General features: G+C 34.7%; 5 protein-coding genes across 5 annotated transcripts; 4 read left to right on the forward strand and 1 right to left on the reverse strand.

The window, feature by feature from the left end:
• Positions 1-2,012: 2,012 nt before the first annotated feature.
• LOC122291321 (FT-interacting protein 1-like) lies at positions 2,013-5,074 on the forward strand. The gene has a single exon (XM_043099001.1). The coding sequence runs from the start codon at positions 2,433-2,435 to the stop codon at positions 4,860-4,862; it is 2,430 nt and encodes an 809-aa protein (XP_042954935.1). The 5' UTR covers positions 2,013-2,432; the 3' UTR covers positions 4,863-5,074.
• A 610-nt stretch (positions 5,075-5,684) lies between these two features.
• On the reverse strand, positions 5,685-8,061 carry LOC122291323 (60S ribosomal protein L6-like). The gene is made up of 4 exons (XM_043099003.1): positions 7,730-8,061; positions 7,023-7,129; positions 6,260-6,441; positions 5,685-5,990 (listed from the first exon to the last, which is right to left on the reverse strand). Exons 1-4 carry the CDS (start codon positions 7,984-7,986, stop codon positions 5,835-5,837), a joined length of 702 nt encoding a protein of 233 aa, XP_042954937.1. The 5' UTR covers positions 7,987-8,061; the 3' UTR covers positions 5,685-5,834.
• A 2,824-nt stretch (positions 8,062-10,885) lies between these two features.
• Positions 10,886-12,134, forward strand: LOC122290874 (protein LIM1). Its single transcript, XM_043098546.1, has 2 exons — positions 10,886-11,246; positions 11,898-12,134. Exons 1-2 carry the CDS (start codon positions 10,940-10,942, stop codon positions 11,912-11,914), a joined length of 324 nt encoding a protein of 107 aa, XP_042954480.1. The 5' UTR covers positions 10,886-10,939; the 3' UTR covers positions 11,915-12,134.
• Positions 12,135-15,003: 2,869 nt separating this feature from the next.
• LOC122293027 (cytochrome P450 705A22-like) lies at positions 15,004-16,981 on the forward strand. The gene is made up of 2 exons (XM_043101639.1): positions 15,004-15,997; positions 16,224-16,981. Exons 1-2 carry the CDS (start codon positions 15,074-15,076, stop codon positions 16,878-16,880), a joined length of 1,581 nt encoding a protein of 526 aa, XP_042957573.1. The 5' UTR covers positions 15,004-15,073; the 3' UTR covers positions 16,881-16,981.
• A 751-nt stretch (positions 16,982-17,732) lies between these two features.
• On the forward strand, positions 17,733-18,912 carry LOC122292424 (pathogenesis-related thaumatin-like protein 3.5). Its single transcript, XM_043100771.1, has 2 exons — positions 17,733-17,992; positions 18,116-18,912. Exons 1-2 carry the CDS (start codon positions 17,947-17,949, stop codon positions 18,781-18,783), a joined length of 714 nt encoding a protein of 237 aa, XP_042956705.1. The 5' UTR covers positions 17,733-17,946; the 3' UTR covers positions 18,784-18,912.
• Positions 18,913-20,208: the final 1,296 nt, after the last annotated feature.

Here is a 20,208-nt window from a genome sequence, read left to right on the forward strand (position 1 = left end):
TCTCGGACCCATAAACACAGTGATACAGATCATCCATTTCTGGTAGTGAACACTAGACCTTAAAAAAATAAAAAAATAAAAAAGAAGCTAGGGTTATCAAGTACTTTGGTTTTTCTTTTCCTTTTTTTCTTTTTTTTATCATTGTTCTTTGGACTCCAAAATCCTTTCTTTTTTTTTTTTAGTTGAAATTCTCACAATGGGATGCTGCAAGTAACAGAAGTCTTGATTTTCGATTTCACATGTCGATCCTCTTACTTATTTGTAAAGAAAGTATTGTACTTCAATTTGGTAAATGCTTTTATTTCCTTCAAAATCACTTTTATTATGTTTTAGTTTAGCACTTGTATTGTTGTGGGATTTGTAAAAGATATCACTTTGTAGAATTTTGGTATTGTTATTTTTTGGTTATAAAGTCCCGTATGGATGGATTTAGAAGGGAATTAAGATGGCTCCAATATTTGTTTCCATGTTATCAGTATTTGTCACTGCAAAATTAATAACTAATACAAGTCAGATAAAGATGAGGTGGAGTCCAAGAAACCAACCCTTACTAGACACAGACCATGATCATGATCAACAAGTAATATTTGAAGGGGAATTGATTATCTTTAGTAACGTACATGCCATGCAAATTGTAGGAGAAGATGAAGTTTTTGGAGCCTGGAGGTAATTGTTAAGGTATCATTAATGCATTGCCTGTCCTCAGTTGATCCAAAAGTAGGAAAGAGAAGAAAGCTTGGCAAATGCATCTTCGGCCAAGCTCCACAAACACTTAACCTTGCCTTTTGCTTTCTCTTAAATCTACGATCTGTCCCTTTTTTGCCCATCACATTGGCATTGCTGTCCGAAGAAGAAAGGGATTTAGCTATATATATAGCTTTTCCAGCACGTGACCTCCATTCCCTTAAACCATATATCTATATATTATTCAAACATGGTTACGCAGAAGAAAGGGCACTGCCATCCATCCTTGATATGTGTTATTTATTCACTGTAAAATAAAGACCAAGTTTAGTCCTTGGGAAGGATGTTACTTGCTATAAAACGAGCTGCTTACTTCCTTTTATCTCAGCATACGCGTGCAGGGAAATTGAAATTGCAACATTCTTGAGCTGCACCATTGTACCTAGTAATTTTTTGAAATGTAGTTATTATTTAGGTCATAATTATTTGAAATGTAAGCTGAAATTTGCCTCATCATTGAGATCTGAACTCTAAAATTGATGAAAAAAAATTGATGTAACATGAGCCCAATGACCAGGATTTTAAAAGACAACATTTTTATACTAGGGTGTTTAGAACGGTAAAATATAGTGTCACAATTATTTTTCATTTATTTCTAATTTCTTGTCAACCAAAGTAACCAACAGTGACAATGTTAACCTTTGGTCTCCTTCCCTTGGGCTTGTTCTTTTTACACTTTTTAAAAAAAGAAGGAAAAAGGTTCATGCTTTCCCTCCATTTCCCTCTGATCCTTTGCGTTTCTACGAATAGTCAGGCAGCTTCTTCATCAAAGCATTCTTTGCTTCATCCAAAATAACACAAGCCACCGCTGTGGCAGGGAGAGAACCTTTTAACTGTAACTTCTTTTTAATATCTTCTGCCTTCTTAAATAGAACTTCTTTGCTTCCGAATCGGGTTTGAGATTTCTTGTGAGGTGCTACTTGTTGTAGATTCTCATGGGAGCAAAGTAGGCAAGAAAAAAAAGCTAGTGGTGGAAGTAGTGGATGCTCATGATCTTATACCCAAGGATAGAGAAGGGTCAGCCAGTTCATTTGTAGAAGTTGATTTTGAAAACCAATCAAGCCGAACCAAAACTATCCCAAAAAACCTCAACCCCATTTGGAACCAGATACTTCTCTCTGATTTTTGATGAAACAAAAAACTATCATTACCAAGCCATTGAAATTTCTGTTTACAACGAGAGGAAACCAATTTCTGGCAGAAACTTCCTTGGTCAAGTAAGAATTCCTTGCTCAAATATTGTCAAGAAAGGTAAGGAAGCTTATTAGAGATTCCGATTACAAAGGAAGTGGTTCTTCTCATCTGTAAAAGGTGAGATTGGACTAAAAATATATATTACACCAGAATTTGATCCAAAATCTCCTCCCCCATCCTCTCCAACAAAAGCCCGAAGTTCTCAACCTCTACCTCCTCTTAATACTCCTCCCATTTCAAAAAATACAAATCTCCATGTCAAAACACTAGCCACTATTTGAAAAACAAAAGTTCCTTTTATTGAAACTCCAAAAACTACCACAATAGAAACTGTGAACAAAATTTCTATAGTTTCCATTGAAAACAATTCCAGGTCCCCCATTGCAACAGTTGAGTCCACTGGTGTTGATCCTACTGAAAAGATAGAGGAGGTCAAAGAACTTGTAGAAGAGAGAGCAGGAAGAGTCCAATTTGTGCAGCATCAAATCGTATCAATGGATAAACGACCACAAAGTGTCCCTACATTCACCATGCACCAAGTCAATCCACAAGGCAATCCTAGCCACCAAGATGACTATGATTTGAAAGACACCAACCCACAACTTGGTGAGAGATGGCCAAATGGTGCAGGATATGGCGGAAGAGGATGGATGAGCAGTGAGAGATTTACAAGCACTTACGACCTTGTTGAGCAGACATTTCATCTATATGTTCGAGTGGTGAAAGCAAAAGATCTTCCTCCTAGCTCCATCACAGGTAGCTGTGATCCTTATGCGGAAGTCAAGTTAGGGAACTATAAAGGAAAAACCAAGCATTATGAGAAGAAATTGAATCCAGAGTGGAATCAGGTCTTTGCTTTCTCAAAAGACCGAATTCAGTCATCAGTACTAGAAGTTTTTGTAAAGGATAAAGAAATGGTGGGAAGGGATGATTATCTGGGACGAGTGGTTTTTGACCTGAATGAGATTCCAACCAGGGTTCCACCTGACAGCACACTGGCGCCTCAGTGGTACAGAATGGAGGACCGTCGGGGACAAGGGAAGGTAAAAGGCGAGATCATGCTGGCAGTTTGGATGGGAACACAAGCTGATGAAGCCTTCCCAGAGGCATGGCATTCGGATGCGGCTTCTGTATATGGAGAGGGTGTTTTTAACATCCGGTCAAAGGTGTACGTATCTCCCAAACTCTGGTACCTCAGGGTAAATGTTATTGAAGCTCAGGATGTGATGCCTAATGACACAAACCGCCTCCCAGAAGTCTTTGTCAAAGCTCAGGTTGGAAACCAAGTGCTCAAAACCAAGATATGTCCAACCCCAACTACCAACCCACTTTGGAATGAAGATTTAGTGTTTGTGGCAGCTGAGCCTTTTGAAGAGCAATTGTTCATTACTGTTGAGGATCGTATGCATCCTTCGAAAGATGAGGTGTTAGGAAAGATAAGCCTACCATTGGACACATTTGAAAGGCGGCTTGACCATCGAGTAGTTCATTCTCGATGGTTCAATCTTGAGAAATTTGGTTTTGGAGTCTTTGAAGCTGACAGGAGGAAAGAACTCAAGTTCTCAAGCAGAATTCACCTCAGAGTTTGTCTTGAAGGTGGATATCATGTACTAGATGAATCAACTATGTACACAAGTGATCAAAGGCCAACAGCAAGGCAACTATGGAAACAACCAATTGGGATATTGGAAGTGGGCATTTTGAGTGCACAGGGGCTTCTCCCAATGAAGATGAAGGATGGCCGAGGAAGTACCAACGCTTATTGTGTAGCTAAGTATGGCCAGAAATGGGTTCGAACAAGAACAATCCCTGAAACTCTGAGTCCCAAGTGGAACGAGCAGTACACATGGGAAGTTTACGATCCTTGCACAGTCATAACACTGGGGGTTTTCGACAATTGCCACTTGGGTGGAGGGGAGAGATCAACAGGCAATGCAGCAAAAGACTCACAGATTGGAAAGGTGAGGATTCGGCTATCGACACTTGAAGCTCATAGGGTACATACACATGCTTACCCACTTCTTGTTCTACAACCACGTGGAGTAAAGAAAATGGGGGAGCTCCAACTAGCGGTTCGTTTCACTATACTCTCTCTAGCTAATATGGTATATGTTTATGGGCATCCCTTGCTTCCTAAAATGCACTACTTGCATCCTTTCACGGTGAACCAAGTGGAAAATTTGAGATACCAAGCTATGAATATTGTAGCAGTGAGGCTTGGTAGAGCCGAACCGCCTCTCAGAAAAGAGGTAGTGGAGTATATGTTGGATATAGATTCCCACATGTGGAGTATGAGAAGAAGCAAAGCCAACTTCTTTCGAGTTTTTTCACTTCTTTCATGCGTGTTTTCTGTGAGTCGATGGTTTGGTGATATTTGCAACTGGAAGAACCCCATCACATCAGTTATGGTTCATATGCTATTTCTGATATTGATTTGGTACCCAGAGCTTATACTTCCAACTCTCTTCCTCTACATGTTTCTCATTGGGCTATGGAACTATAGGTTCCACCCCCAACACCCACCTCATATGGATACTAAACTCTCGTGGGCAGAGGCAGTGCACCCTGATGAGCTTGACGAGGAATTTGACACATTTCCTACTTCAAGACCACATGATATAGTTCGGATGCGGTATGACAGACTTAGAAGTGTCGCAGGAAGGATTCAAACAGTGGTGGGAGACATAGCAACACAGGGGGAGAGATTTCAGTCTCTTCTTAGCTGGAGAGACCCAAGAGCAACTGGCCTCTTCATATTGTTCTGTCTTTGTGCAGCTGTAGTGCTTTATGTGACACCATTCAGAGTAGTGGCTCTGCTTGCAGGCTTGTATTACTTGCGGCATCCTAGGTTCCGGAGTAAGCTGCCTTCTGTACCCAGCAATTTCTTTAAGAGATTACCAGCTCAGACTGACAGCTTACTGTGAAACAAATGGTTCGAATTTCTAGTTTGGTGGATACCTCCGTTCCTGTGACTTCAACCTGTGTCTCGTTTGAGTGAGTTTCAAAAATGTTATGTTTTTTTCATTTAGTTCCTCTGTCGAGTTTGAGTTTGAGTTTCAATAAATGTTCTGTTTTCTTCATTTAGTTCCTCTGTCTCGTCTGAGTTTGACTTTCAATAAATGTTCAGTTTTCTTCATTTAGTTTTTCATAATGCAATCCCTTTACTCGAGATATATTCCATAATAATATACGACGCCATGATTCATGAAGCAGAAGCTATAATAAGTTCTTTCTCGCTATATTCATGCTTTACAAAGCTCATTTCGCTTTCCTCACTACTAATTTCCTATTCGTTTGGATATTTACCTTCTTGGTTTTCCATTTACCGTTAGCCAAGTATAGAGCATGAGACCTAACAATACCGCTGGAGATCAAGCAGGGAACCCATCTATTGAGAGAGAAACCGAACCAAGCTAAGGGTTGATGTTGGGAAGTTAACCTACGTAAAATTCACCATTTCCAGAGACCAGAAGAAGATAACTTGGCGTTTCTACTTCTGGCCAGACTATGAGGCACACAATTAGATGTCAGATCAAGATCATAACGCGTTTAATGCATACACTTAACCTTCTTTTCCTTGAGCAAATAACATAGTAATGGCATTAGCATAGCATAGCATCTCAATCAAATGATATGTAATTCAATCGACGAGTGCAAAAACAATCTAATAGAAATATGGCCTCACCCGATCACCATGTATGCATATATGTGCATATCATTAGTCACCTGCATCTCCACAACCAAAATTGGAAAAAGGAAAATCCATTGAACAAACCACAGAGAATGTAACCGTCAATTACCAATGGAACTAGAAGGGTACAACGGCCATGACCAAGTTCAAAAAAAGTAAACGGAGTAATGAAGAGAATCAGTCCCTTAAGTTGCCCGTGCTTCATCTAAAACTTCAGTTCATGAGGTTTCATGCCAGCCTTGAGAGAAAACCTTGCAGCCAAGTAGGCCTTCAAGTCTGAAACTCCCTCAATGGATTTTAACAATGCCGCATCAACAGCTTTCTGATCATCTTTTTTCTCTTGTGGGAGCACATTTCTCTCCTACAATTTGGACAAAGACAATAGATAATCAAAATAAACAAACCTAAAAATCAAGATAAGTGTTATAGCCATAAAAAATCCTAAAAAAACTCCCAAACTGAAATATCTTAATATGATACGTTTGGTTTTACTTTACAATAAAAGCACATTTACAATCTAATGTATCTCATTAAGACACAATGTGGATTTACTTTTGTAAAATCTCTTTGTGGCTAAAGTATTTCTCATAAACAGACACCATTCACTTCATCCACAATAAAGCTACTAACCTCTTTCTCTGCCTCAAAAAACTCCCCTTCTCCTTTCTTTTTCTTCTTCTGAACTTCCTTCGCAAAATATTTGTCATCAAACTTATCCACGTTAACTCCAGCAATGTCAATATTCGTCGAAGTAGCAATCACATAAGATTGATTCACACGTCTTAGAGGAACACCATTAATCTTGAACGGACCTGAATAGTTAAGGAAAGAAAAGTAATATCTTAAAAAAATCAGTGATTAAAGTGCATCTCACTCAGATGATCAATAAAACCAACACTCGTTTGATAAATAATAAATTATCCCAAAACCAAAAGAGATAAGTTTTTTCCCTGCATTTAAAAAGTTTAGAGACCAACCATTACACCAACCATCCAATTAAAATAGTGGAAGCAACTTTTATAATGAAGCTGTCAGAATATAAAATATGGTTATATCTAGTTTGAGTTTGAAAGATGACTGAACATGGAAACTTCTAATAGTTAAAAGTTATTTACTCTATACATTCACCATCATTTAAAACAATATTGATTTGACCGAAGTTTATTTGTGGGAAAATGAATGATCATAGACAAGAGGCCCACAACCAATGGATCACATTAGAATTTCTCATGCAACTCCAACCACAAGTACACTCCAAATATTTCACAAGTAGAACATAATGTATAGCAACAAAAACTCGAATTAGTACGATATCCAGAGTTATTTATCTTAAAACAACAACTTCTCATCCAAAAACAGAACAAAAAATTAACCAACTCAAGCTAACACACACCAGTGACCAAAAGTAACCCGGATGTAAGCTGCTTCAGGAAAACAACCCTTTTTCCCTTGAACCTCCCAGCAAGTATGATCAGCACAGTACCCGGTGAAATACTCGCCCTACAAATTGCAAGAATATAAAATAAAATGAATACATGTATTCCAAAAAAAAATCATAAAGACTACATAATAAATGTAATTAATTTTTCAGTAAGAAATGGGTACTTGGGCTGCCAGAATTGAAAACCCCAATTCAGTCATCCGATTGAATTTACAACCAAGCGCGTGAATAAAAATACCATAATAGCTTTCGTAAACCGGATTCAGAAGTTTTAATTTTCTCCGTCACTTTCTGTCACCCCATATTTCACAAAGATTAAATCAAATTGAAAACCCTACAGAAATACTAAATAGACATACAAATCTACCCCATCGAATGACAAGCATAAATTCCAGAACTTTTCAACGTTTTCCAATTATCTACCAATGGAGACAGCCATGAAGATATTAACTGAAATGAAAGCTACCCTCTTATAATTCCATGTAGACATTTTCACTCACTGTAAAGCAAAACACTTCCCAAATTTCTCAGCAACAAAACAATACAAAAAGAACCCAATGTCAAAACAAACCCCCCCCCCCCCCCCCCCCCCCCAAAAAAAAAAAACGGAATTTACAAAGAAGCATACCGTGTATATATTAGGAGATCTGAAGAAATACCTGAGCTTGGTGGGCCTAGGCTTCCGCTTGTTTACAAGAGGCTTCTTGACATCATCGGCGGGGTAGAACTTGAGGGGCTTCTCCACCGGAGCGGGTGCCTTGTGCTTTGCGTCGTGGCGAGGGAAAACGCCACCATTTTTGGCTTTGATAGCCCAAAGACCCCTTTTGTGGTACATCTTAGACCTCGAGTACTTCCCAATCCCGCGAATCAGATCGGGGTTCCTGCTCACCTTTGGGGTTCTCTGCTTCGGCGCCATGGAATCCTCGCTCTCTCTCTCTCTGTCTCGCGCTCGCCGTAAGTGAATGGAAACGAGTGGCTCTGCCACAAAACCCTAGAGTGAGAGGGCTATATATAGCGGTGCAAACCAAAACCCTAGCTTGGGCTTAATGGGCCCTAACTTATTTAGTGCCGTGATGAGAAAATGTACATAAAAAACGAATTTTAATTTTAACTTAAAAACTGTAAGAATCTTAAGAAACATAAAAATATGAGAATTGTTTATAAAGAAATTAAAAAGATAAGTTCAAAATAAATATAAAAAATGGAAAATAAAATGAAGAAAGTGAAAAACTTAAATCTAAAATATATATATATAGTTTTCTCTGATTTATTTATTTTTATTCAGAAAAAATGTTAGTTTCTTTAGTTTTCTAATTTTATTTTTGAATTGTTGGGACTTTATTGTTCAATTAGCGCTAGCTATAATAGTGGAGTATATAGTTTGATGCAATCTTTTTAAAAAATAATAGAATCTATTATTGAAAAAATAATTCTTTTTTATATTAATCTTATATTTATTTATTTTAAAAAAAATTATGTAATATTTACATATTTCACGACTATAAATATTATTTATCTTCTTATTTTTATGAGTCGCTGGTTTTAATTTTTTAATTTCATTATTACATTTCTTGTCTTCTCCTTTTTTCCATATAATTAATTTTTTTTAAACTATTCACTTTTTATTTTTCTCTAACAATTCTTGTCCAACATTATTAAACATACATCTTTGTTATGAAAATTATGTACATATTTTAGATTACGGTAGGAAATATAACTTATAATTTTAGGATTTATAGGTTATAATTAAGTAATAAGTTCTATAATTAAAAAGTTATTTACTGTTTAGTAACCATATATTTAAACACTTTTAAACATGTTACGTTTGTTTGGAAACTAATTAAAAAAATAGTTTCTAAGATAAAAATGATAATTATTTAAATTTTTAAAAATTATGATCATATCTTTAAAAGTTTGAAAATTATAATTATCTTAAAGTTGTATGAATATTTTTGTCCATTGACAGTCTTTTTATAATTCGAATTACGTTTCGAATTATTCAAAAAACAAGTTTGAGAAAAAGCATCACAATGATACTTTTCCTACAATGATACTTTTCCTCAAACGTACTTTTTAACTTATTTGAGATTAAAAATGATTTAATATGTAACACACAAACGATCTAATTTTTCCATTAAAGAGTTTTTAAGAATATTTAAACATTTTTTAAGACTCTTGTTATAACTCCAAAGAGGCCCTACGTACATCTTTGCTATTTGTTTTTATAAAAATTTTATATGTAGTTATTTTTTACACACTTTTTTGTGCATTATATTGATATGATTGGTTTCGTATTAAAAAAAATGATGCAACTAATCACATCAATCAAGTGCATAAAGAATATGCAAAAGTGATTATATGTGATATTATTCTTATTTTTATTGACAGATAGATAGAAGAGGTATAAAATTTGGAAGAAGTTCTTCTTAGGAAGCATGCATTTCTCTTTGGTATATATTCCTGTCTCATTTAGTTATACAAATTAGATGATTAGATGAAAAATATGTAAATAATAATGGGATAATTTGTAAATAGAAATAAAATAGTTTGAGTTAAAATATTTTACGAAGATTTGAAAAATGAAAGAGAAAAAGTTAAATAAAAAATATTATAAAATTAAAATATTGTTAGAATAAAATTGTTTTAATATTATTTTTATTTTAATATTTGAAAATATAGAATTATTTTTTGTGTTTTGTTTAGAAGTTTAGAACAGTTGTTATAATTAGGTAAAAAAATTAAAAATTTGATATTGAAAGTATTTGTATTTAGAAAGTATTTGAATATTAAGATAGAATGAGATGGTATATGAAACCAAACGGATCACTCCTGCTTTTATATGATCTCTATCTTGGAAGTTTGATACGTACAAATATGCTCATTCCAAAGGTAACTACATAATGGACTTTGAACACAAATATGCTCTGTTTTCCCTCTTCGTCTTATGTAGTTGTTCGGCCGCATAGCATCAGATGCCGTGCTGATCAAGATCAAGCCTTTGGGCCAATTTGTTGAATCCCCAGCTGCCAGCAAATCTTGCAAATATCAACCTAAAAGGGGAAAGAAAACAGGAGCACATTGATAACTTGTTACCATCAGAAATCACATGTCCTTATTTTGGAAGATGCAAATGGCATCTCAAGGTTGTCGGGATGAGATGAGTCGCATTAAAGAAGAACGACATGCACCATGACGTTGTTTCGTTTTGCTACGTACGGTTCTAAGTTTGTTTCATTTTGACTATCTTCTTTTTAAACCGAGAACAATGATTTTGTTCCTTTGACTGAGTGGAATATATGCAGCGGTGGTTCCTGGCGGAGTAGTGGAGCTTTTTCCCGTCTCTTTTGGGTGGCTGACATTAGATGGTCGCTTCGCAAAAGACATTATAAATAAAAGGCAAAACAGAAAGGGTAAAAATATATAATTTGTCATAAATGAGCATAGACGAGAAGAAGGCCATCAAGCCGCAGTTCAATTCTCAACTATATATGATGTGAAGTAGTTTTGGCTGATTCATTAATGGAAGTCATTGGCCTGGAGAGCATAAAACTATGAAAATAGATGTGCAGTAGAGCATGCTAAATGTTTATCAAATTTTGAAGTGCAAGAAGCTAGTCACGATATTTGAGTTTATTAACCGTTTTATCTGCAACACTAATCGTATTTCTCTGCATTTTTTTTTTTCCTTCTAGATACAAAACAGATAAATAGCATAGCTCGCATGAAGGTGGGATGGCTAGTGTGATCCCAAGTTAGGACAGAGTTGCAATTTGGCATGAGCCTGGGCTTCCTATAAAATCCGAACCCTTCTCAGACTCCTTGTTTGCAAGCAGAAAGTATTCAGTAAGAGAGACAGTCTCAGTTGAAACATGAAGTGTTTTGGTACCAAGGCTTTGCCACCGCTGATGTTGATGTTGGTCATGACAAGTTTGATGGAGCCAGGAAAGGCCGCCTCTTGTCCCAGCACCTTCTTCTCGGCACTTGTTCAGCTGATACCGTGCAGGGCAGCTGTTGCACCTTTTAGCCCACTCCCACCAACTGAGGCCTGCTGCAATGCGCTCAAAGCTCTAGGCCAGCCTTGCTTGTGTGTGCTAGTGAATGGACCCCCAATCTCTGGTGTGGACCGGAACATGGCTTTGCAACTCCCCGAGAAGTGCACCGCCAACTTTGAACCATGTAATCTCTCTCTTTCTAAACTATTTATTTTGTTTTATGCTCCACAGCCTTAAATTATGAACTTATGAAACTTACCGATTGATGCACCAAACTATTTGTAAGTATAGCTTTTTGGGATCTCCATTTTCGGGTATAGCAAGTGTACCAAACTACATTCCAGACCATTTCAAAAAAAAAAAAAAAAAAACTACATTCCAGACCAATGCCATCTCTAGGGTCGTTTTAAGCCTGTTACCAATTACCTCTATGTCATAAATGTGTTATAGATCGAGCAGTGCAATAGGCCTTGAAGTCGATCTTATACTAAAGGACCAGGTCAACACTTTTCCTCTGAACTTTGCATCATTATTAACACAAATAATTCTATCTGAAGATGTTTATACCACATATAATCCACGTGACATAATTTAATTTAAAAAATAAATTTTAAAATTTAAATTTTATAAATCAAATTAAACTATATAGATGATAGATATAAAGTATAAAAGCCTTTAAATAACATTACTCGATCTTATAAATACAGCCACATTGAGATTGCACTAGCCTCGTCATTTAGTTTAAATAATGCACAAATTATTAAGGAAGGTACATTCTGATGCAACGATATTATTCTTAAAAGTGTGCCCTTGCTTTTTCTTTTTTTGAGTGCAGGCGAAATGATGAAGTAAATATAAACGAGCCTAGACCCGATCGAGGAATTAGGCTCCATGAATAAGTGTTCGATCAAGAAGTTAAGGCCAGGGTCTTTTGGTTGTAATATTATCCGATGCTGATCATCATAATAAGAGGACAAATGTTGAGTGGTTTTCACTAGTTTATGTAATTTTGCTAAGAAAAAAAGATTGCTTAATATTTAAACTGAAAAAACAAACAATGACTGTTCTTCTATTTTTTGCCAAAAAACTGATATACAATTTTTTTTTTCTTTTTCTTTTTAATTCCGTGAATCGCTTTAGCATATTATCAATGGCTAACTTCGCTAGGGTTGAAAATTATAAATTCTCGTGTTTAAGCTGAAAACACGATGAAACCAGGAGCGAAGATCGGGAAAGGAGGGGCATCCCCTCCTCGATCCCAAACCCAAATTGGCATCAACAAGGCTGTTAAATTTATTTGATGTATTTGGACACTCTATTTGTGAGGTCAGTTCAGGATGGGTGAGTTTTGGGATCCAAATCGAACGAACTATATATATATATATATATATTTTAAAAATATTATATATATGTATATGTACAATTTTATATAACAATTATATAAGTTAATTATATCATTTTCATATATTCTATTATATTGACCATATAAAATGTTAAATAATATATACTATCAATTAATCATAATCCACATTAAAAATTAAATTGATTTTAATTTTAGTACTTTAAATCATTTTTTAATTAATTTATCTACCAAAAAAATAAAATTTAATTAATTTATTTGCTATTGCACCGGACCGAACGAACTAATAGCTAACGGTCCGGTCCGATCTAATCCTATCCATATGGGGTATTCAGTCTGGTTTAAGGTGGGGAAATCTTGAAATAAAAGGGTTCAATCTGGCCCCAAAAATTTTCTATAGATTGACCGAATTGGATTGAATTCACTCATAAACATCAAGCCAATGGAATAGGTAAAGAGCCTTCAATTTAGGGATTAAATTGGGATTAAATTTAGGGATTAATCGGAAAGCTAAGATAATATAATATTAAAATTTTCATAATTTCATTACAAAAAATTATTTAATCACAAAATACTTTTCGATTTCAAATATTCAACTTTTTTATCTAATTATTACAACTTTTCCAAACCTATAAGAAAAATACAATACAACTATTCTAAATTTTAAAATATAAATTTTATTAAAAAATTATATTCAAACAATTTTTTAACTTTATAATATTTTTATTTAATATTTTTTTTTACTCTCATCTCTCAAAACTCAATAAACTATCTTAATTCAAATCATTTCACTACTATTTACATAATTCTCATTTATTTTCATTATCCAAATATACCATTAATCTTAGAGCATTTCAAGTAAGAGCACTCGTAATAATTTTTCTATGTTATTCTTTAAAATAATACATAGTTAAAACTCATTTTTTCTATTTTAGCTAACATTCTTATAATACATCATAAATTGGCTTATCTATTATTTATCTATATCATTTAATTATTATTTATTTTCCCTTTCTTTATTTATTTAAATACTTTTAAAACTACCCTTAAATTTATAATATTCTCGTATCTTTCAATACTACTCATATATTAATGTGAATATGATACCTATCTGTTGCCAAAATGACATCAATAACCAACTAAAGAGTCAAAATGAAAATAAAGATGGAAAAAACTCATTCATCCTATTTATTTTTTGTTTTTGGAATTTTTATCCTTTTAAGTTTTATCATGTTTTGAAAAGTTTTTAACATGACTATTTTTCTTTAATTAATACTAAAATATTCTAATAATATTATAAATTTTTCTTGTTTGATAAATAAAATTGTAAATGTGAGAAATATAAAGCAAGATTAGGAAAAAAAAATAATAATAATTGTTTACATAGATGAATAGTGCATATTAAATATAAAAGAAATTAACTTGGATATATTTACATTGATTTTACATAATCTAATAACAACTTTATTTTAATATATTGATATCTATTTTAAAAAAAATATACAGGCCACAGGATGAGCCGGGAAGTAACAAAGTTGTACAAAATTGGATATTTGTAGGATTGAGCAAGTGTTATATAAATAAGATGAGATAAAATACTCTCTGAATTTTAAAATATTTTTTAAATTCAAACGGGTTTTAAAAAGAAAAAATAGTATTCACATAAAAAATTTTACTTTTTCAAAAAGATATTTATTTATATATTATAATAAAAAAATATTATGCAAAAATATTTATTTATATATTATATTTTTTCAAAAAACTTTATATATTATAATATTATGCACATTACTCTTTCTTTGAACAAAAATTTTATTTATCATACTCATACTATACATCATATTATTTTATTTTATTTTTATTAAATGTGTTGTATAAAAATGATAAATAGAAAATTTTAATTAATTTAATAAGAATAAAATAAAAATATAAAAATTATATATAATATATAGAGATTATTTTTTTTGGAGTGGAAAAGCGTGAGGATTAGGAAATGAAAGGCAGATGACGTTCCCAAATAAAGTAGCTGGCCCGTCGCTCTCAGAGCGAACCCCTATTGACTATGAGTCTATGATGACGTTGCCACGGAAGAATTTCGTTCGTGGAAAATGTTAGGATGGCTATTAAATTTATTTTTTAAATATATATATTAATGTATTTTTTAAACATTTTTAACTATTAAAAATAAATAAAAAAGAAATTTATTAATATTTACTTTTTTAATTATTAAAATAAATAAATAAATAAAAATTTAATTATAAGTAATTATGTGCATTAATATATATATTTATTTAATATAATTGATTAGAAAGTCAAATTTTAATAAAAATAATATTAATTAATTTTAAATATAAAAACAATAATATTGATATCGACATGTGAATAAATTTTACTACTTTACGTATTAATATTGATAATATTATATTTAAAATTTAAATTAATATTAATTTTAATAAAATTTAATTTCTAATTAATTATATTAAATTAATACATATATTGATACCCATAATCGGTTACGACTAAAATTTTTCAACCAGATATTATGGTATGCTATGATTTTCCTTTCTTCAATCATAACAATAATTGCTGCACTAGTTTACTTCTTTAAAAAGATAAGTCCAAAGGCCACCACCACCCACAAGTAAGCAGCCATGGCTTCCCTGACTGACACCCAATACTACCTTTTCTGCTTCTTCGTTTGGATCTTCTCTACCCTCCTCCTTCGATCCCTGATCAGAAAACCCAACAATCAGGAACCAGCCATCGGTGATCTCCACCTTCCTCCAAGCCCCCCCGCCCTCCCACTCATCGGCCACCTCCACCTCCTTGGACTCACCCTCTACAAATCCTTGCACAAACTCTCCCTCCAATATGGACCTCTCCTCTACCTCCGCCTTGGGCCATCTCGAACCCTCCTAGTGGTTTCATCGGCCTCCATGGCTACCGAAGTGTTCAAAGTCAACGACCTTGTCTTTTCAGACCGCCCCACTATTGCTTTCGCAGATGAGTTGCCGAAAGATGTCGGAGGTGTTGGATTCTTCAGCGCCCCCTATGGCGAGTACTGGAGGTTCATGAGGAAGCTCTCCATGACGCAACTGCTGGGAGCCCGGCAGATCGAACAGTCACGCTCCATTCGACAGGAAGAAATTGCGCGGCTTTTGCATAGCGTGTTGGAGAGTGCTGATAGAGGAGAGGTGGTTGATTTGGGTGCTGAGCTCATGAAGTTAACGAACAACTCCACGTGCAGGCTGGCGATGAGCACTAGAGTTTCAGGGGAAAATAGTGAGGCAGAACAGATAAGGGAGTTGGTGAAGAATTCGTTGCAGTTGGCTTCGAAGGTTTGTTTTGGGGATGTGTTGGGGCCTTTCAAGAAGTTGAGTTTTTGGCTGTATGGGAAGCAGGTTGCAGACATGGACAAGAGGTATGATGAGATTCTGGAAAGGATATGGAAGGAGCATGAAGAAATTAGCGGGAAGAAAGAAAATGAGGATTTAATGGACATACTATTGAAGGTGTACAGAGATGACAAAGCCGAGTTCAAGATGACCAGAAGACATATCAAGGCTTTCTTGCGTGTAAGTCGGTCATTAAAATTGAAAATATAAATATTTTTTAACTAATTGATTATACGAGACCTAGCTATTCAGTATATCAATAAATATGATTTTTTTAACAATATAGAATCGGTCTCTTGTTAGATATGAAACTTATAATGTGTAACTTTCACTTTTAAAAGTTGTTTCAATCTTCCCTTAATTTACCCAACTCTCTCTCTCTCTCTCTCACTCTCTTTTTTTTTAGGATCTCTTCGTTGGAGGCACCAGTACCTCGGCAGATGTCATGCAATGGACGATGTCCGAGCTCATCAACCATCCTCATATGTTCAGGAAGATTAGGGAGGAAATTGAATCAGTCGTTGGCACTGCTAGACTGGTTGAGGAATCAGATGTCTCTAATCTCCCCTACTTGCAAGCAGTTGTTAAAGAAACGCTACGACTATACCCATCAGTTGCTGTGACAACAAGAGAGTGCCGCGAAAACTGTAAGATAAAAGGCTACGACATACCCCAAAAGACTATGGTGGCGATCAATCTCTATAGCGTAATGCAAGATCCAGAAGTGTGGGACGATCCAAGTGAATTCCGACCAGAGAGGTTCTTGTTCTCTTCTAAAGCACAAAATCATGGCCAAAAAGAAAATGAAACCAGAGGTCAAAGTTTGGTTGATTTTGTTCCCTTTGGGGCAGGAAGGAGAGGTTGCCCTGGCTCAGCTTTGGCATACAGCACAATGAATTCTACAATTGGGGCCTTGGTTCAATGCTTTGACTGGAAGATTGGGAGTGGTGGAGATGAGGATAAGGTTGACATGGAAGTTAATTCGGGCTTTGGTTTGTCCAAGGCTCACTCACTTGTATGCCTTCCCGTGGTTCACTTCAATCCCTTTGCTTCTTCGGCGTAAAGGAATTTCATACTTTAGTATTGGCATTGCATGCAGCATGCATAGAAATATATAGAGGTATAATAATAAGGATGGATGGATCGTGCACTATTTCATTATAAGCTAGCTTTCCAAGTATGGGTATGATAATATTATCCTTGAAAGATGGCCGGATTAATTCATGATCAATACGTATATGCTGATCGGAGAAACTTATATATAAATTTGTGGGGGCCGGGTATTATTTATTTTTAGCAGTACTTTTGACTACAAACGGTGGCCGGACGCCTAAACGTACATTTCGATCTAGCATTCAGTTCCAGGTTCCAACACCCCCCCCCCCCCCAAAAAAAAAAAAAAAAAATCCGACCTGACGTCCCTTCTGAATTAAACCAGGTTAATTCCTTCGACCTCGAAGGGCTCTGTAATCAATTAAGCCCACTATTGCCCAAAAATAAATGGCTGCAAATTAACCAAATTAATTTAGGTACTCGATCGATCGAGAAGAATATTATCCTCGTAGTGACTTTAATCATAAAAAACAGTAAGTATATGGGCAGCTTAATTTATCAACAAACTTTAATTTGACGCAAATTAATAATTTAATAATAAGCGTCCAGAAGATCGATGATCAGAAAAGCCAAGTGGCATTAAATTAACGAACTCGATGATCTGGCCTCCTCTTAGAAGATTGCTGCCAATTTGATTCTTTTCTCTTCTTGGAGGAACGTCTTTTTACCATGCATATACTTTCCGTGTGGCATTTTCAGCAGAACAAGTCCGAAACTTTGGTTGATCCTGGTATTCCGCCTTCCAGAATTCCTTCCTACCTGTACTTGCGGTACTTTTAAGTTATAACAATATTGACCTTGAACCAGAAATTAAGTCGGTAACTAATCACGTCTTCTTTAATTGATTCTTTCAATTTATAATAATTAGATCCCGGCCTGCCTGCATATATGGCAACACAAACCACCCAGTATCCGCCCTATCACAACCAGATCAATTAAAGCTAAGCTAGTGCGTGCGTGCGAGATATCTCTATCATATATACTTCCAACCGGCTGCCCTGATCGATCCATCTCTAATGGCATTCAACATACTCCATCTTCTCTTGCTCATATCTTTGTCAGGTACGTACGAACGTACCTCGCATATATATTATTATTATTATTCCATGGTTTTATATATGCTGTTATAAATATATATATATATATACACACAACTAATTACTTTCTGGGATTTGGGTTTTTCAGGAGCAGAGGCCACAGTTTTTACATTGCAAAACAGTTGCAGGAACACGATATGGCCAGGGATCCTACCCGGGGCAGGCAAACCTCAACTAATGAATGGGGGGCTTCAGCTCAGGCCCGGTGAAACTATAAACATAAATGCACCAAAAGGGTGGTCGGGGCGTTTCTGGGGTCGTCGTTGGTGTTCCTTCGATAAATCTGGTAAGGGAAGGTGCCTCACCGGAGACTGCGGTGGGCAGCTAAAATGCTCGGGGGCTGGGGGTGCACCGCCTGCAACACTAGCAGAGTTTACCCTGGATAGTCCAGTGGATTTCTACGATGTTAGCCTCGTCGATGGCTATAACATGAGGATTTCGATAGTACCTAAGGGGGGTTCAGGCCCTAATTGTAAGGAGGTGAGTTGTGTGTCGGACTTGAACAGACATTGCCCTGATGGCTTGCAAGTAAAGATGAATGGTCATGTTGTGGCATGCAAAAGTGCTTGCTTAGCGTTCAATGCACCCCAATATTGTTGCACTGGATCCTACGGCGGCCCTCAAACCTGCAAGCCTACCCGTTATTCTCAGGTCTTCAAGGTTGCTTGTCCCACTGCTTATAGTTATGCCTATGATGATCCCACCAGCACTTTCACTTGCAATGGATCAGCTGACTATTTGATTAAGTTTTGTTAAATTAATTCATTATAACTGTACGTTTCAAATAAATTACTCAAAGGTATACGTGAAATTACCATGTAAATTGTCATAACACTACTTTTTTGTTTAATAAATAAATAATTCAGGAATATTTGTTGTACAAAATCGCCTATGTCGTGTGCTTTTTATCATTATTTTTCCAAATATATAAATTCTAGATATTTTTTCAAATTCCATTTTTTTTTTTTTCAAAATGGCTGCATGCATAAAAACTTGACCACTTTAATTAGCCTTTAATTATAAATAATTTTCCTCAACCAGTACTACTACTACTGCTTGTTTTCTCTGGATTTCATCTTGTTAAATCATAACTTGAGAGCTAGCTAGGGTGATCTCTCCCTTAATCCATATAAAAGGATCAAGGTAACATGCATATATAGACAGAAATAATCAATCAAGACGGAAATGCATGCGTCCTGCTTAATTATCCAATCTTGACCATCAATATCCAATACACCCTACCTAATTTTTAAAATTACTAAATCACAAGTACTCTATATATGTACCTTTCTTCCCATATAATTAAACTCGGCCTCCATCTAGCTAGTAATTGATGCGCGCATAAAGATAAATTATTTGGCCCATCGATCATATATACATATATAATATAATATAATATAATATAATATAATATATCATTCCATGATCAATTACTTACAAATGAATGACTAATATTACATATAATCGTGGAATACACAAATACTATACAATTATTTTGAAAAAAAATGAACTTCATTATTAAAAAATTAATTTTTTCATATAAGTCCTATATTTATTTACTTTTTTTTTTTTTAAATAACTACACGATACTTACATGCTTATAACTGTAAATATCATTTTTCTTTATAAAATAGCTAGCTAGCATGTCTTAAAGGCCGCCTAAAGTATATGAGCAATGATACGTACAGTCGTGGAATTGTAAATGTCGCGCAATCGTTTTGAAAAAGAGTGGGGTCTACGATTAAAAAGTTAGTTTTTTTTTATGTAGGTTTCATATTAATTCATTTTTTTAAAGCGACTACACGCCTCTTGCACAATCACGACTGCAAATATCATTTCTCAAAGTATATATACGAATTCATGTTGTAGGCCACGATTCATTTATTTATCTATCTTCTACTTTACGTCTTATCATGATTGATAGCAATTCGAGTCCTATAAATACGATCATACCTTGACATTGGGGCCAAATTTAACATTTTTAATTCTAGATATTATTTATATAAAAAATATATTTATAATTATAAATTGTGTAATCGTTACGTAATCATTTTAAAAAAATTAAATAAAATATGACATATAAAAAAATTATTTTTTAATAATAAATTTCACTCTTTTATAAAATAATTACATAAAATTTAAGTATTTTATAATTATATAAATATATAAAATTACTCTTAT

Source organism: Carya illinoinensis, chromosome 13, assembly GCF_018687715.1.
Source record: "Carya illinoinensis cultivar Pawnee chromosome 13, C.illinoinensisPawnee_v1, whole genome shotgun sequence".
NCBI lineage: Eukaryota > Viridiplantae > Streptophyta > Magnoliopsida > Fagales > Juglandaceae > Carya > Carya illinoinensis.

Bases quoted from the DNA above. Each gene is read 5' to 3' on its own strand.
- LOC122291321 (XM_043099001.1), top strand. From the start codon at position 2,433: ATGGATAAACGACCACAAAGTGTCCCTACATTCACCATGCACCAAGTC.
- LOC122291323 (XM_043099003.1), bottom strand. From the start codon at position 7,986: ATGGCGCCGAAGCAGAGAACCCCAAAGGTGAGCAGGAACCCCGATCTG. The intron at 7,130-7,729 runs GTATTTCTTCAG...TGCAATTTGTAG, and splicing joins CCTAGGCCCACCAAGCTCAG to GGCGAGTATTTCACCGGGTA. The intron at 6,442-7,022 runs GTGTGTGTTAGC...TTAACTATTCAG, and splicing joins CGGGTTACTTTTGGTCACTG to GTCCGTTCAAGATTAATGGT.
- LOC122290874 (XM_043098546.1), top strand. From the start codon at position 10,940: ATGAAGTGTTTTGGTACCAAGGCTTTGCCACCGCTGATGTTGATGTTG.
- LOC122293027 (XM_043101639.1), top strand. From the start codon at position 15,074: ATGGCTTCCCTGACTGACACCCAATACTACCTTTTCTGCTTCTTCGTT. The intron at 15,998-16,223 runs GTAAGTCGGTCA...CTTTTTTTTTAG, and splicing joins ATATCAAGGCTTTCTTGCGT to GATCTCTTCGTTGGAGGCAC.
- LOC122292424 (XM_043100771.1), top strand. From the start codon at position 17,947: ATGGCATTCAACATACTCCATCTTCTCTTGCTCATATCTTTGTCAG. The intron at 17,993-18,115 runs GTACGTACGAAC...TGGGTTTTTCAG, and splicing joins CTTGCTCATATCTTTGTCAG to GAGCAGAGGCCACAGTTTTT.